This window comes from Crotalus tigris, unplaced genomic scaffold (genome assembly GCF_016545835.1).
Source record: "Crotalus tigris isolate CLP2741 ecotype Arizona unplaced genomic scaffold, ASM1654583v1 scf7180000018998.211855, whole genome shotgun sequence".
In the NCBI taxonomy this organism is placed as follows: domain Eukaryota; kingdom Metazoa; phylum Chordata; class Lepidosauria; order Squamata; family Viperidae; genus Crotalus; species Crotalus tigris.
This window is the reverse complement of record NW_024097317.1, coordinates 111788-129250: the sequence shown is the minus strand read 5'-3', so window position 1 is coordinate 129250 and position 17463 is coordinate 111788. Positions and strand designations below refer to the sequence as shown.

The 17463-nt window shown below is 36.0% G+C and overlaps 1 protein-coding gene across 4 annotated transcripts in view; it reads right to left on the bottom strand.

Annotated features, from left to right (window-relative positions):
• The window catches only part of LOC120314724 (triple functional domain protein), a 166192-nt gene that overhangs the window by 55735 nt on the left and 92994 nt on the right, over window positions 1–17463 (bottom strand). For all 4 annotated transcript variants that reach the window (XM_039358107.1, XM_039358108.1, XM_039358110.1 and 1 more), the window contains exon 33: window positions 12156–12399. In XM_039358107.1, the coding sequence (XP_039214041.1) occupies window positions 12156–12399 (244 nt within the window). The remainder of the gene's footprint in view (window positions 1–12155; window positions 12400–17463) is intronic.

Genomic DNA, 17463 nt, shown 5'->3' with positions numbered 1-17463 from the left:
ACTGGAGAGAATGTTAAAAAACTGGGAGAAAAGGCGCATGTTCCATTTAATCCACAAAATGTAGTTAGAATCAATTATGCCAATAAATACCACATATGGAAGTATGACTCACACTATGGTCCAACATGCAAACCAAAGGCGTAGGAAGTGCCATGGAGAAGGATGTACATAGTCCAGAAAATAATGGGAATGAAAGCAGGAAATCTAGATTGTGGGAAATAGATATGCTAAATCTGTGGTGCCAGCTCCCTGAAATATAGTCATGCAATAGAATCCTTACATATTTGAAAATATCCCATACTTGCTGTTCATTGAAGAAAGACAGCATTCCTTTCATTGGAGAGAACAAAACTCCCAGAACTTGCTTGAATGTGCAAAAATGAAACTTAGACCCATCAAAATGTGTAAAAGTGGAGCTTAATTGAAAACTCCTCCCATCTGCTTCCCCCAATATGCTGCAGTCCTGATGGTCTGAACTACAATTCCCATCATTCACAGCAAACATGTCTAATGATCAATGATAACTGATATTATATTTGAAATTGTTGGAGAAAATATTACGGGGAAGACAAATTTGCACTCTTAATTACTCTGTCTTGTTTCTTGGATTTAAAAAAAAACCTTTACACTTCTTACTGACTTCCCATCTTTCAGTGACACTTGCATAAATTTGATCCATTTGTAGAAGGATACTTAAATTAATTACATCAATTAATCATTAAATGATTAATTTAAAGTAATCTAAACTGTAATATAATGTTAATCTGTATTAATTGTATTAACACTTAATTGCTGAAGTTACACAATACTATCAATTTTTTTCAATGCATTATAAATTTACATTTTTCTGGCTATAAAGCTAGACTCTAAGTGAGTAGCATTTATATCTATTTTTCTGCCATTCTGATACATTTTCTTCAGCCATTAATATTTGCATAAGATACTTAATTGTAGTTTCTCTTCTTAGTTTTTTCTGCCCCATCTTTATCTGGGAGATATTCTCCATAACAGCAATAATTATATATATATATTTAAATAAATAAATAAATAAATAAATAAATAAATAATCCTCCTCCAATATTTCCCCATAACAACCACCTGAGAAGGGATTTAAACCTGTTCCTGCATCTTATCCACTATATCTCACTGGTTTCCATTTTACTTCTCTAGGATAGTCAAGGCATGAAACAACAGCAATTAAAACACTGATAAGAATGGTTTAATAAGTTTTAGGTTAGTCCATAAGCCCTAAAGAGGATTTCTTTCCTGAAAGTTAAAAAGGTGAACTATGAACTGCGTTTTTAAGGAACCATATTCAATAAGCTGGAAGCAATACTGGAGAGGATCCTTTCCTATGTATTTGACAAATAGATATTAGAACGGGAGACTTTCTTCAATAGTGTATGGGCTGCTCTGTTGACTAATATCTAAGAATTCATACTGAGATAGGCAGGCCATAAGGTAACTAAGATTTTAAAGGCCAATACCATTATTTAAAATTCTGTCTAGAAAACAACTAGAATGCAGGGCAAATCAAAAATATGCTTCAGTATTATGCTTTCATTAGTAGCCTAGATGCAATATTTTGCCCCAACTAAAATATTGGACATTTGCCCTTTGTAATAGCCAACTCAGGATATAATTAAGCCAAGGGAGGTACCACCAAATTCAACAGCACAAAAATGATCATTTCTGGTGTACTAGAGATAGCTGCAAGTGTCCCCAGCAAAATATGACACCAAAATGGCATCACATCCCTTGTGATGTCTTCATACAAATGTGACTATTTCATATCATCCTATTGTCTGATGTAAGACTACATGGTGATGTAGTCACACATGTACTATTTGCCCCCTTGCCCACGTCACCTCATGAGGTGAATGATCATGAGTGCTCATGTTTCCTGAGAATCCAGAGATAAGTAACAATCAAAAACAACTTCCAGAATGATCTACTCTTTTAGAAAAAATGTATACCAAATCTGAAGGTCTGGTTTCTCTATCAAATATCCTGATAGAAGAGAAAATAAAAACACCCTATTCTATACGGAAACAATGGATACTGTGAATTAATATTATTCAACATCATGGAATAGCAACCTGAATAGGTTTTAATCAGGCTTGATTGGAATAACCCTAGAATTTTCTCCATTTGCATTCAAGTGGTCATTCCTTTGGTTGATTTGGATCTGCAAAATGAAAAAGGACACTGAGAAATGGCAACATCTACTACCCAAGCTACATCCACATTTCACAGATAGGATAGAATTTTGTGTTGACTGCAAGGGAGGCAACACAATCCTAAACTTGCCTTGCATTTGGGAATCTACTTTAAATCAGTGTGGCATATGACACTATAAACATTCCCCTTATTTTTAAAAATCCTGAGTTACAACATTGTAAAAAAATTTACAATATTACATGATGACAAAAAGTATTTGTCTCAACATATGAATACCTTAAAATTGTGATTTAGTAATTCTAGATATTTGGGAGAAAATAGTATTTCAGGACTGCCTATTTTCATGGATCAAGAAAGATCACATCTTCCTAATTATAATCTCCCCATATTTAAAAAGAAATAGTCACTTTATAAAATCACATGTATTTTATATGGGAATATTTAATAGATGTGAACACGTGAGCGTTTAATAGATAATGTATCAAGTTCAGGGCAGAATAAGATTGATTTGCACAAGCCCCAGGGAATGACAAACTTATTGAAAGGTGACTCAACGGTCTTTGTAACCTCATTGGAATGAGATCTGTTTGCCAGTGATGTTTAACTTGAGGCTTAAGGGATGCCTCAGAGTAGCTCTTTGAATTTCTTCCCATCCTAAAATTTGCAGTAAGTCTGCATATTCTGACAAACAATCATCAAGAATTCAAGAATCCAGTAAATGTGAATATTTTGTAATTAGTAATTATATATTTTTTCAGTACACTTAGCATACAGGCTATATTAAAAAGGAGAGATATTACTGCATTAAAGAAACTTATTGGCATTTTCCTCTTTTAGACACCTCATAAATCCAACAACCTATAAAAATTATGTCAATTATTCAGATGCACCTACTTCCTGTTGCGTATGATGAGCGGGAGCATACTTTAAGACTAAGATGGCAAGAACATGATTTATAACAATGTGATATTTTGCCTCCTATAATATCTATCCTATTAATACTACATGCTGAAGCATCTGAAAAATATTTTGCCAATTAATGCTCCTGGGAAGATATCAAATATTCATCAAGAAAGTATCACACTTTTCAGAAGGCAGAAGTAAAACTCTTAATGAATGAATAGCAATAAAAACAGTTTCCTGCTGTTTTCCTATCATTTTAGTCTTCAGCATAAGGCTTGTCTGCAATACTAATATACCCATAAATCAGTAAATACCTCTAACTCAGATATACAGATACTGACATGTTTGTACTGAAATTATTCAGAACTCAACCAGCTGCTGCAGACATTTAGAGGGGCTGAACCTCTGAGAGCTTATGCATAGGGCTGGAATGTACATCTAATATTAGAGTATTTTAAATTTTTAGAATATTGAGACTGTTCTATTGCATTAATACCGGTATATGCAGGAAAATACAAATATATCTAGATACATTTTAATCAGACTGTATGAGAATGAAAATATAAATTCAAAGGCTTTATCAAAAGGTTTTGCAGCTTTTGTGCACTGACAAGGTTAGGATGTACTCAAGCATTTCACAAACTATGTTAAAGATACATTTTTAAGGTTTTATTATTGTTATCAGAAAACAAAACCAGTACATTATTTAACATGGTTCTATTTGAATTCATTATTTTTCATGCAGGAAAGTTAAAAATGCATATCCATTCATCAACACACACACACCACATTTTCTTTATAGAAAATACTAAAACAGCCGAAATTGGTAACAGCCAAATACACAACTTTTGTATCTATCTAATAAAAAGTGCATAATGAAGAAAATCTAACATTAGCCTTTTTTGTCTAACTTGATATCTTCAGAAGATAATTAACTGAGCACTGATACTTTCATAAATTACATTTTTAATTTTAGATATGATTTGGTTACACATAATATAATTAGGCAGATCAATATATGTTCTGCCAATGCTAGTCTTCCCATTTTTGATGTGCATTTTCCTTTTAAAACTTGCTACAAATAGAATCAGTCCTTCATTTATTTGCTAAAGATCCTCATCCATTTCCCAGAATCTACTGGAAATACATTTGATTCCACTTCTAAGCCCTGATTTATGCATCTACATGCATCTGCTTCTGCAACGGAAAAATATCACAAACACACAAAACATGCATTCTGGCTTTCAAGAAATTTTGAGTATCGTTTATACCTAAGTCCAGGATCCAGTATTTACAGTTGTCAGACTGTCCATTTCCACAGTATGGAGAATGATGAGATTGCAGAGTGTCAGTTCTATCTGACATGGTAAATTGTAGCGGCTGTAAAATCCTTACACCACTGCTGTACTTTTCTGGAGAAAATTTCTACACAAAGGCTGTGCTGGTGTTCTGCTGTTCCTCTCCGCTCTAAGTACTCCTTGGCCAGGAGGTGAGGTAGAGAATGCATTTAAGCTTTCAGCTCTTGTAAATTCCCTTGTCTTCAACAGAGCTACTCCCTTCAGGGGATGCTATCCTCTGACTCACTACCCAGCACAATCCAGACTTCAGGCTCACACTTGGGAACAGCCAGATGTGATACCGTAACTAGCCTAACTGAAGTTCAAGCAAATTCCTCATTATTACATTGCAGCCTTAACTTTCAAACATTTCTTAGCATTGGGGTGGGGGCTGGGTGGGGGTTGGAAGCAATCAGATTATTTAGCAATCTTCAAAGAAATAATACTGTTATTAAAGCATGAACAGGACATATCAAATGGATTAGAGCTGGAAATTATAATGAAGCAACAAGTTAGTACTTTTCAGTCTTTTAAATTCAAACATCAGGACAAACTAGAAAAGGAAATCATCAGAGAAAAGGTCTGGAATATAAGAGATACAGAAAAAGCACATGTCTGCAGCACTTATTTCTTTGGGAGGATAAGAATACAGTATTTCAGCTGGACAATGAAATATTAAAAATATAAGAGCCGATCCACCAAGGTATACCAGTCAGTAAGATCTAGCAATTGTTTAACAATAAAGAACAGATTTCTTTGATGTAACTGACACAGCCAGATTGCTCCAGCACTATGAACCCAATTCTTAAACCCATGTTGGCAGATTTTAAGGTATAAGGGCTAGGTGTATGCATAAAGCTAAGATGAGCACTATCTACTATAGACAGTCCTCAACTTACAACCCCAACTGAACCCCAAATTTCTGTTGTTAAGCAAGACAGTTGTTAAGTGAACTTTGACCCATTTTACAAGCTTTCTTGCCACCTTGAGTGAATCACTGCAATTGTTAAGTTAGTAACATAGTTGTTAACTGAATTTGGCTCCCCCATTGACTTTGCTTGGCAGAAAGTTGCAAAAGATGATCACATGACAATGGGGCTTTGTAACCATAATAAATATGAGTCAGTTGCCAAGCATCTGAATTTTGATCATGTGACCATGGGGATACTGCAACGGTTGCAAGTGTAAAAAAATGTTTATAAGTCACTTTTTTCAGTGCCACTGTAATTTCAAACAGTCACTAACTGTGAGAGGGATCTCAGAGTCCTAGTGGACAATCACCTAAATATGAGCCAGCAGTGTGCTGCAGCTGCCAAAAAAGCCAACACAGTGCTAGGCTGCATTAACAGAGGGATAGAATCAAGACCACGTGAAGTATTAATACCATTCTACAATGCCTTGGTAAAGCCACACTTGGAATACTGCATCCAATTTTGGTCACCACGATGTAAAAAAAAGTTGAGACTCTAGAAAGAGTACAGAGAAGAGCAACAAAGATGATTAGGGGACTGGAGGCTAAAACATATAAGGAATGGTTGCTGGAATTCGGTAGATCTAGTTTAATGAACAGAAGGATGAGGGGGAACATGATAGCAGTGTTCCAATATCTCAGGGGCTGCCACAAAGAAGAGGGAGTCAAGCTATTCTCCAAAGCACCTGAAGGCAGGACAAGAAGCAACGGATGGAAACTAATCAAGGAGAGAAGCAACCTAGAACTAAGGAGAAACTTCCTGACAGTTAAAATAATTAACCAGTGGAACAACCTGCCTCCAGAAGTGGTGAATGCCTCCAACACTGGAAGTTTTTAAGAAGAGACTGGACAGCCATTTGTCCGAAATGGTATAGGGTTTCCTGCTTGAGCAGCGGGTTGGACTAGATGACCTCCAACCTTTTTATTATTATTATTATTATTATTATTATTATTATTATTATTATTATTACTATTACTATTATTATGTACACCAAGGGTGTCAAACTGCCGTGTCCACCCCAGGTCCGGCAATGTGAAAAAGTCGCAATACGTCGCAACACGTCATGCAGCGAGTTTGACACCCATGAGAGAAAGCTGGAGCAGAAAATATTTTAGATAAAATAAACTGGTTGAGCAATCAGCAATGCATGAATAATATAAGACAGCTACAAGGTCTCCTCACATGCTTTCAATAAATGTCTATCTCCTATGAAGGCTCAGGTGTCCAATATTTTCTCTTATGCAACTCTTCAAGCAAGCAACACTTCAAATATCTGACAAAAAAATCTACATCCAGATCTCCAGTTATTTTCAATTTCCTAAGAGAAAACCAGATGGAAACAGTTTGGAAAATTTTGTTCTGAGCAGCAACGAAACATACCTCAACCTATGGTATAAATAATGACTAATTAAAATTAGATATACAGAAAGAAAACTCATTGAGGAAACAATGTGCACATTGACTCAGTGCCTACCAACAGCTGATAACATATATCAGGGGCTCCCAATCTTGGCAACTTTAAGATATGTAGACTTCAACTCCCAGAATTCCCCAGCCACATGGCTGGCTGGCTGGCAAATTCTGAGAGTTTAAGTCCATGCAGGAAAAATATTCAGGCCCTTTTTTTTTAGTTTCTTAAATGTTTTGCTTCCTTCTTCCCTGATTCATACAGGCATTCCTTAATATGATTCTGATGTGCTCACTCTGTTAGTCAGCTTCAATATTTTCACATTTCAGGTTAATTTTAGCCCAGAGGCGAGAACAGAAGAAGAGAAAATAACTCTTTCTTGAGCTTCTTAATATTCCAGTACTTTTGTCAAGCTCTCTTCTCTGACATCTGGTTTGTCCTTTCCAAATGCAGCAGCCTTTTCATCAGCTAGTCCATTCCATTCAAAAGATCTAGCTTTTTGGTCCTGTTGAGTCCTCAAATGCACATTCCTTCTGTCTCCTACTCTGCTTGGATTCACATAGAAGCTCCAGTCCATACAGCACAAACAGAACACCAACAATGTCTAACAGATTCTTCCAGGACCTAACAGAAGTGTCTTTTAATATATTTACACCAAAAGGGAGACATGCCTCCCCCAAAAGCTTCTTGGAGCCCATGTGATAAGATGGAAAGGGGGGGGGGGAAATAACACTGAGATAATTTTATGATTCTGTCCCCATCATGCTATTTATTTTCAACACAGATCCTTGAGAATACATATTTCTTTCTTTTGTCCATTAAGGCAATTACTTACTCTTTTCCTATTCCTTGCTGTCTGGATTTTTTTAAAAACATAATTAGCAATCCATAAAAAGGCACAATCTCCCATCTCCAATCCGATGACTAAATTACTCAGGTACTTTAATGAAAAGCTGTCTAAATTTTTTGAAAATCCAAGTGCATAATGTCACCCGTGCCTCTGTTAATATTCTCAAAGGATTTTAGAAGATTGAGAGCTACAATGTTTTTTCTTCACAAAACACATCCTTTGGTGTGTTTAATTTTACCAATTTGCTTGGAAGAGATGTTAATCTTACTGACCTGTAGTTTCCTAGAACTCCCTTGGATTTGTTTTTAAAAACTAGCGATGGTTGGCTATAATCCAGTTCTCTGGCACTGAGCTTATCTGTAGGATAAGTTACATATTTTGCTAAGTGTCATATTTGAGTTCTTTAATAACTATTGGTAGATGCAACCAAGACTCAGCTGTATAGCAAGAGCTGTGGTGGCTCAGTGGTTAGAATGCAGTATTGTAGGCTAATTCTGCCCACTACCAGGAGTTCGATTCTGAAGGCTCTAGGTTGACTCAGACTTCCATCTGTCAACATCCAGCTTGAGGATCCAAATAAATCACCATTCTGTTTCCAAAACTCTTACTGTTTATTGAATGCACAACATGGCACTGTCGAAGCAAAATTAACTCTGCGGTTCCCAGATACCAACTCACAGAATTAAATAATAATCTCTTCGGCCAAACCCCCGCCCTCTCACATAGTTTCTGTAAACAATATCACTTTGTTATGGGAACCATCTGCTTCTCCTCCACACCTGCTGCAGTGTCCTTGGCAATGGCTCAGGCCTCACGACCTTTAGAGGAATCATAAAGCAACACCTCCTCCTCCCAATCTAATGGCAAGTCAAAACAAAGAGGCACATAGCTGCCAAAGCTTCATTCTTGACACCATCCTTCTGAGGTCGGTAAAATCAGGATCCAGATTGTTGGGGGCAATATGCTTACTCTGTAAACTGCTTAGAGAAGGCTGTAAAGCACTACAAAGTGGTATATAAGTCTAAGTGCTATAGCTCTTAGTGATTTAATGTCTTAGTCTCACAATATGTCCTAAGGTATCAAATTTTGTCACATCAAGAATGTATATCTTTTTGATTTTCAAATTAGGAAAGGTTTTCTACCTACTGAAAGAAAGATTCCTTAGCTTTACAGATTCCTGGATACAAGAAAGCTATGACCTTCTCCTGAACTTGGATGACAACTTCCAACATTGCAATATATTTTAGTGGAACTTAAATTATTATAGTTTTAAGTAACGTCCAAGCACCAAGAAAACATGTGGCCTCTTCACATTTATTTTCTGCTTCTATTTCACTATTTCACTCATTCTGGGAGAGATGTTCCCTTGTAGCCAAAGGTGACTGTGTTAACTCTAAAAGCCAAGTCCAGCTATTAGTGCTACATGTGCACGTCTTTCCTGATGAGGAATGGGTCTATGACAATTCACCACGGCCAACTCGCCATGGGACAGCTTGCCACGGCCAACTTGCCCTGAGACAAAAGTTATATTAATATCGAAGAAATAATGGAATAGAATCATTAAAGAAAGGATGCAAAATGAGGGACAAAATGAAATGTGAACAACAAAAATTAAAATAATTTTTAATTCTTTTAAATAATTAAATTGAATTGTTAAATTATCTCACAGTGTGTTGTTCCACAGCAAATTGGCTGTGTCAAATTGTCCCATGACTAATTGGCCGTGATAAGTTGGCTGCGGCGAGTTGTCCCATTTCATGAGGAATATCTTCAGCACAGAAGAGAATGCATTCCCAAAGAAACAAAGACAGTAACCCAACAAGGTTGTATAAATGAATGACTTTAGTCTATTTAGCTTATCTAATCTTCCCAACATATGCTTAAAGTTTTTAATTTTTTTAAATATTAAAATATTTCTCTGATGAATGCATGAAATAAAACAGTAAAAACACAACTATACATATATGACTGCAGAAACCTAGTGAGGGTTGTAGCACTATATATTTCAATGAAAAGGGAAAAGATAAATTTTGCTTAGATATGATAATCTTACAGTTTAAACAGGTTACGTTCCTATTTTTTTCTACTATATAATTAACGGTCATTTCAAGGAAGATGCAACATGAATTATCATGCCAAATTTCTCAGCTTCAAAGGCCACCCAATCCCAGAAGAGAAAAGACAAATATCTAGCTGAAATGCTTAAATACTGTGTTTACATAGATTGTCAGGAATTTTATTTATGACATTGTTCTTCTCTAAGGAACAAAAGAGGGTGTTCTTGGTTATGAACTCAGCAGCAAAAAATTATGATAGCCAGCCAGTTTGATCCTTTTCTCCACCCTTGTCTTAACTATAGTAAGCCAACCCCCACTCATTAAGAAGGGAGCCTCAGCAAATCATTTCAGAATCAATACTACGTGAAAATAAACACAATCTGAGACTAAGAAAAATTCTGGACAGAGTAAGGTTTTCTTGTCCTTACTATACAATGTATTACAGTTCCAATCTTACCAGCTGCATTCAGTAGGATTTAGTTACAAACACAAAGATGGTGCTGTTTGCTGAAATTTGCATGTCCCCTCTGTACCACAGATAAAAATTAGCTAGCTTGCAAAAACTGAATGATTAGGAGAAAAAGACTTTTGGAAAGCATTAAGGATATTATTTCATCTTACTTTCCAGCTTTTCAAATAATAATACTTTTTATATGCTTGGCTGAAAGTTAATCTCTTTGACTGCAAACTATCCAAAGGCCATTTTTCCCGAGTGAAGAATAACTTAAATTTCATTGTTTTCCCTCCACAAGATACAATCAACTTCTAGCTTTTTTCTTCTTCACTGTATAATAAATTTTGTGGTAATTTGAAAGTCTTGGGAATTGCTTTGAGGTGTTCAGAAGACGGTCAATTACAAATCAAATACGTAGCTACTTTAAATGTGAACTGTTAAAACTTATCAAGAGCAGAACAAAGGAACATTCTTGGCCACCAAAGATGGAGCTAAAGAAATATATTAAATCAACCATTTCTAGTTATATGGTAGGGCTTAAGAGTTAGATGGTAGGACTTGGAGAAAAAAAATATTATTTTCAGTTTAAATCTGCCTTCAAGGATAAGTAGTGACCTTTTTATTGGTTTTATTTTACAAAGATAAGGAGGAAGATGAGGAAAGAATTATAGGCTGGAAACAGACCAAAGGTTGCAGTATTAGAAGCACAAACCATATATGTATAAATATCACTTTTGATGATTCTATACAATTTTTTTAATGATTTCCTTAGGCAGCCAAATATTCTCAAGTACAGGAATTGATAAATCTTGACTTGACTTAAAAGGCCAGCGTTATCTGTGATGACCACTGAAATTGTCTACTCAGACACTCTGGTATGTATAAAGAATTCGGGGAGGGGGGGAATCTGTCTTGCATATCCTGCTAGCTTTTACAGGAAAGCAGAAATGCATGTCATTCTTGTCACTTTTTTTTACTTTTCCAGTGATAGGGCAAACTGAGAGGCCGGGGGGCCTTCCCATTTTTCTGTAGACATTTGAGGACAATAAGATTAGTCTACCTTATAAATGCACAATCAAGAAACATTTAACTTTGTGCAGTTAACAGGGGAAAAGTGCAGGAGGTCACTATCGTTAGAATGTAAATCTGTTGACTTCCAGATCATACAAATAACAAATAACACCTTGGCAATAAAATGATCATTTACACCCAATGCTTTTTACCTTTGAGATTTATGCAAAACTTTTTCTCTTTTTTGAAAATGCATGCAATACAGTCAACAAGTTAATAAGCTAAGTTAAATTGTTAGCTATATTTTAATTTTTCCACCTTGAAAAATTCAGCGGCACCCTATGTAAAAAGTTTTATGGTTTATGATTTTATAATCACAATCAATTACTGGGCTTTATTGAGCCACACAGAGGTTGTTTTTAAGATGGTAAGGAGTCCCTGCAGATTTTTACTCCATTGGTTGTTGCCAACTATAGCAGGTCATGCTCATCTCTGTTTCAAGGCCATGACCCACTGTTGTCTGAAGACATTTCCATGGTCATGTGGCCAACATGATGTCACGGAGTGCTTCTACCTTCCCACCAAAATGGTACCTATTTATCTATTTATATTTGGATGGTTTTGAAGTGAAAGGTTGGCAGAAGTTGGGGTAAGGATGGGAACTCACCCCGTTCCATGGAGCTCAGGTCTTGAACCTGGGCTGTCAGCTTTTCAGCTGACAAGCCTAGCATCTTAATTACTGAGCCATCATGCTGCCAGTTTAAGGTGGGCAGTAATACAAACCTGCTAAACAAACAAAAAATCAAGGCCTCAATGAAAGAAGCAACAACCCAACCCAACACTCATAGTTTGTAATCTACAAAAAAGTTTCACAAAGTCTCATTCTATATAAACTATGGAGTTCTAAGTTGCACTCCGATCGTTTTTTATAATATCCACCACAGCACTGTTAAATAGGGTTAATTAAGACTTAATTCTCTTACCTTTGTGGTTAAAGATGCCCTCCATCTCCATACTACTTCTAGAATGGGCAATGCAAAGAGAACCACAGGGAACTAGTCCTTCTGCAGCTGGGGATCGGTCAGTAGTCCGTACTAGACACCAGTCAGGTTTATCATGAGGTCTCTCGAGCACTTCTACTGTCTGACCACGACGGATTGTGAGTTCATTGCTGTTGCATGCTGTAAAGTCATGGATGACCACTGTCAGCTCACAACCACCAGATAACTGTAGAAAAAGCAAACAAAACAGAAACTTCAGTGTTCTATGTAGAAGAATTCATTCCTATCTACCCATCTGGACAATTTTTTTTGACCATCTGAAGTGGTTCCATAACAAACTGAACAAGTAGTGACATTATCGCAATTCTCACTTTGCATTATATGTCATACTTCTTACAATTATTCTTTTTCAGTTCTTATGAGCATTTATCTATATCTGGCCTCTCAGCAAGAACGGGTATAAGTTTAATAAGAAAAATATTGAAAAGCTGAATTTATTCTTAAATAATTTACATAAAGTTTTACTATTACAAGACATACACAAAGAAAGGTCAACATAAATCACTCTTATTATCGCTCTAATTAGGTTATTACATTATAGTGCATTACATTATATCCAAAAATATCCAGTGATTTTATAAACCATTGAAATGGATTTCCCAAGAAAATTCATGGTACATTATGCCACTGCCTAAGTATTCCTCTGATCATCCAGTAACAAAAAAGGTTTTCCTCTTATTGAAGTGTGTTGAAAATTTCCAAAAATAGCACATATTTTTGAATTTATACTGTTGGTTTATCTTTCCTAAATTCCAAAATAAACAGGTTCCCTGTGAAATTACATAATGCAATAATCAGCATTTGATTTCACTTCTGAGCTTTGAATAATGTGCGATGTGGTCTAGATTAGGAATATATTACTCTTGGTGATTTGCATTACAAAAAGGATGCAACCAGTTCATTTTTTTTTTTTTTGAAGAATATTACTTTTTGGTATGTCTCTGGTCATCCAGGGCTAAGGTGTATCTTTCATCAGGCAATCCTTATAAATAAATAAAATAAAAATAAATGTACAGATGAATTTTCTACTTCCTTTCTACATATTGTATTATAACTTTAGTTAGTCTAGCTGGAATTTTCCCAAAACTTTCCCATGACCACAGACGGTAAGCTTGACTTTCTGATCCCAGTTTTGAAAGTGGGGAGGGAGAGGGTAAAGAGAAAAGTCAATGTATGTTTCTCATAATGAAGCAAAATAAATCAGCTTGTACCCGTCAAGACACAGGCAGGAATTAATCATGTTGCTCCCACGTAATCTCTCAGGATAATTTCCATTCAAGTTAAGAGATGTGCATTTTCAGAAACATGTTGCTTTCCCCCTTAAGTGTATGAGGGGTATCCTTTTTGATCCACACCCATTCTGTTCTGCTTATATTAGCAGTCCATCCATTCAAAATTATGTCAAAGATAATTTATTTCGGGGTGGAAAGGGTAGGCAGGCAAAAAAAGCCCTTGGGGCTTTTTAACATGATTTATTTTTATATTACTTCCCTTAGATTTGAGTCAGAAACAATTGAAAACAGCTGTATTCCTGAAGTGGTCTGAGAAAGGGGCTTTTTTGATTTAAAGTCTGACCACAAGAGAACAAGACAATATGTACATCTTCTAAAGAAGGAATGCTGCAAATAGAAGATTTATGTTTGAATCACCCTGAATAGATAATACAAAATTGGCCTTGTTAGTGTAGATGCAAATTGAAATAGCAGAAAATACAATGATGTCCACATTAGAAGCATGGCTTTTTAGTAATAGATAGTGGGGTATAAATAGAATGAAAGAAGGAAGGAACATAGGAAGAAAGATTGGAAGAAAGGAGTGAATGGCTAATGGGAGAGGAGGGACTTTAATAACTTTAATAATAAAGTTCTTGTTTTGCATACATTTAATCATAAAATTTCTCAGTAAAACAATTTCAAACTGCCAAACTGGGAAGATCTCATCTGAGAAATCTTCCTATGTTCCAATCCTCCAAATCTCAAGAAAGCTATACATTTCAATCAGAAGAAAACACGTACTCTAAATTCTGCATATGCTGTTGGCCTTTATGTGGGAAACCCATATTCAATTTTCATCCCTATTATTCAAACATCATGATACTCCATAGGATCCTGGCTAAGATGCAATACAGTTAAGTGGTATCCATCTGTACACAGTTGCCATTTCCTTCAAATATATGATGTTTTCTCAGGAGAAGTTTTTAGACAAGAAGCATTCAACTTTCCCCTCCTTTTACCATCAACTTTACTCAATGATTTCTTTTTTCTTCAATCATTCACATTCACTACAAATGTATGCAGAGAAGTCTTTCCTAATACAACTACAGTCATGTTGGTTTCCATAAGCTAGGAAGCATTATTATAGTCCTGGATCACACGGGAGAAAACACAAGTGCAGTTGTATCTTGGAAGGCTTCCCTGATGCTGCCACCGGCACTCAGGGTGAACATCTGCAGGGAAAAATGAGGTTAGCAAACATCACCGAGCATTAAAATTGTGCATAATGATCAAGCTATTAGTGCTTGCATTCATAATGCCTGGATAGGACCTGTGTGTCTGATGCCTATAAAAAAGACATTTGTGAGGAAACGTTCCAAAGGTTAATAGCAAAGCAAGGCAAATGTGGCCTTATGGCCTACTCAAACTTTCATTCAAGGTGCAGAAGTCATGAATCGTCCCGTTATAGTTTTGTTCCAAGGTTATTAAGGCAGAAAAGAGAAACTTAAAATAGAGGCTAAATGCACTTCCTCAATATAGAAATGCTTCCAGCTGCTACAATTCCTTTAAAATATCTAAACAAGCCAAGAAGCTTCGCTTAGGATTTGTGTGACTTAAAAAGAAAACTTTTTAAAAATCTAATTTCTTAGCAAAATAAGCAAAATCTAAGCAATAATAGGAGAACAGAAAGTATATCTGGAAATCATACACTTTTATTTAAGTGTATGATTAGTGAACAAGAATCATGATCTTACACTGTTAGATAAATCACAGCTTCTTCCACATTAAGGTACTGGATGAAGACAGGCTGACAGTTGGCTTTTAATATCATCTACACACTTACGTTTTGTAGAGGACAGGGTTTTTATATCCCCATACCCACTCTTTCTGCCCCACCTGGCAAATATCAAAATAGGTTTCAGTAACTTACTTTTATCCTTTAGCTTATATCAGCCAAACAGAAATTAAGTTAATCAGACAAATTGCATATCATCTCATTCACTGACTCATTCTCAAAACTATTCTATGATTGTTCATGTATATTCATTTCTTCAATGAACTCAAATCTTTTACTGAATATTATTCAGAAAAAATCAACCTCAACAATATTGTCCAGATGCCCTAGGTCTAGGTTTGATTTTTTAGAACCCTTCTCACTCATCATCATCATCACTGTATATCCCAAAGGTCTTTTATTTTTCTTCAATTGGCTAACATATTGAAATTCTATTTTTTTTAAATCATTGGCTATTTAGCATTACTATTAATACTATCTGTTACTGATCATGAGTCATCAAGTCAGTGCTGACTCTTGGTGAACATATAGATCAGTGGTCCCCACCTTTCCGGTTTGACGGACTGGTGGAGGTGGGAAGGGAATAAGTCCATGTGAATGACAGGTAACCATGTGAGCACATGCAACTCCACTTGTGCAAGCACACACGCTTGCCCATGATGATGTCCCTAACCTGATCTTTTAGGTCTTCCAATAGTCGTCTCTCATTACTTTCTACAAAATGATTTAATTCAGACTAATGAAGCAGTGTATGGTATAGTCCTATTTATGTGCCCATTCCTGATTCAAAATACACAAGGATAATAATATAATAAAAGGTTTATTATCTCATCCTCTTTCCATGTTCTTCAATTCTACCATACCTAAATATTTACAGAGCAAAGCTTTGACTGTTTTCCAGTGGCAGCTTTGTTGTCAGGAGATAGCACTGCATAGAGCAGGGGTGTCAAACTCGCAACGTCATGTGACGTGTCGCGACGTATTACAACTTTTTTGCCATTGCCGGCAATGGGGTGGGTGCAGTTTTGCTATGATGCAACTGGCCTGTGGGCCGGCAGTTTGGCATCCCTGGCATAGAATATATCTACATTATTTAAGATGAAACAATCCACTTAAATATTATATAAACTTTGTGTATCAAAAATTATTCTTGAAAGTTTTTAAAATTATTCAGAGAGGTTAGATCTGAGGGTAATTATTTCTATGGCAAGAAATTTAGAATTATCAAAAAATTATAATAATTAATTTTAGTGACATACACTTTTTCAGTATAAGAAATTTAAGTCATTTTTCTCTTAGCTAGATAATTAACAAAACACCAACCAGCACTAAGAGGCTCCCAGTTAAGGACTGTCCTACCTAAATTTGATTTTCATTTTTATTTAGATAAAATTCTTAATAGATTTATAACTGTAACTATTTGCATAGAAATATAGAATACGGAAGTTTTAAATCTTGGCATGTCTTATTAGGGGCATAAATCTGTCTCTGGTCATTTAGTTTTAACAGAAATATTAAAAGCACAAGTTAATCAACCCAGTACTTTGTACCAAGCCAAAATACTGAAAGCCATGATGTGGTTTATTGTTCATTATGATAGAAGAATTTTAAAGTTTTGCTAGTTGTACATACACTTAGGGACCCTTAAATAGCATCCTCTAAGACAGGGGTCCCCAACCCCTGGTCCATGGATCAGTACCGGGCCACGGCATGCAAGCAACTGGTCTGCACAAACAAGCAAAGCCACATATGTGGGATGTAGGCAGCACACAAAACCATGCACTCTCCGGTCCGTGAAAAAACATTTCTCCACAGAACTGGTCCCTGGTGCCCAAAAGGTTGAGGACCTCTGCTCTAAGATGAAAAAGCTATGTAGAGCAAGAAATGTCTCCCTTCATGAAGGTTTTTTTTGAAGGGAAACATTAGGCCAAGGGGGTGAGTCAGATGCAACTTCAGTAATTTGCTTTTCAAATGAGAAGGCTGTCTAAAGAAGCAAACTTCTCTATCATAGCAGGGGCATGCTCTGCTCCTTTTCTTGCCCCTATCCTATCTCACATAAACCTACACACACACACAAACCCAGACCCCTCAACTGATGGGGGAAACAACCACCTCTTTTCTCTGTAAGTGCACAAATGTCTGTGTTCTCTTAACCATATACTGTAGATATGCCTTTGATCTATGTGAAAGGTGTTGCACAAACTGAAAGGATCTAATTTTC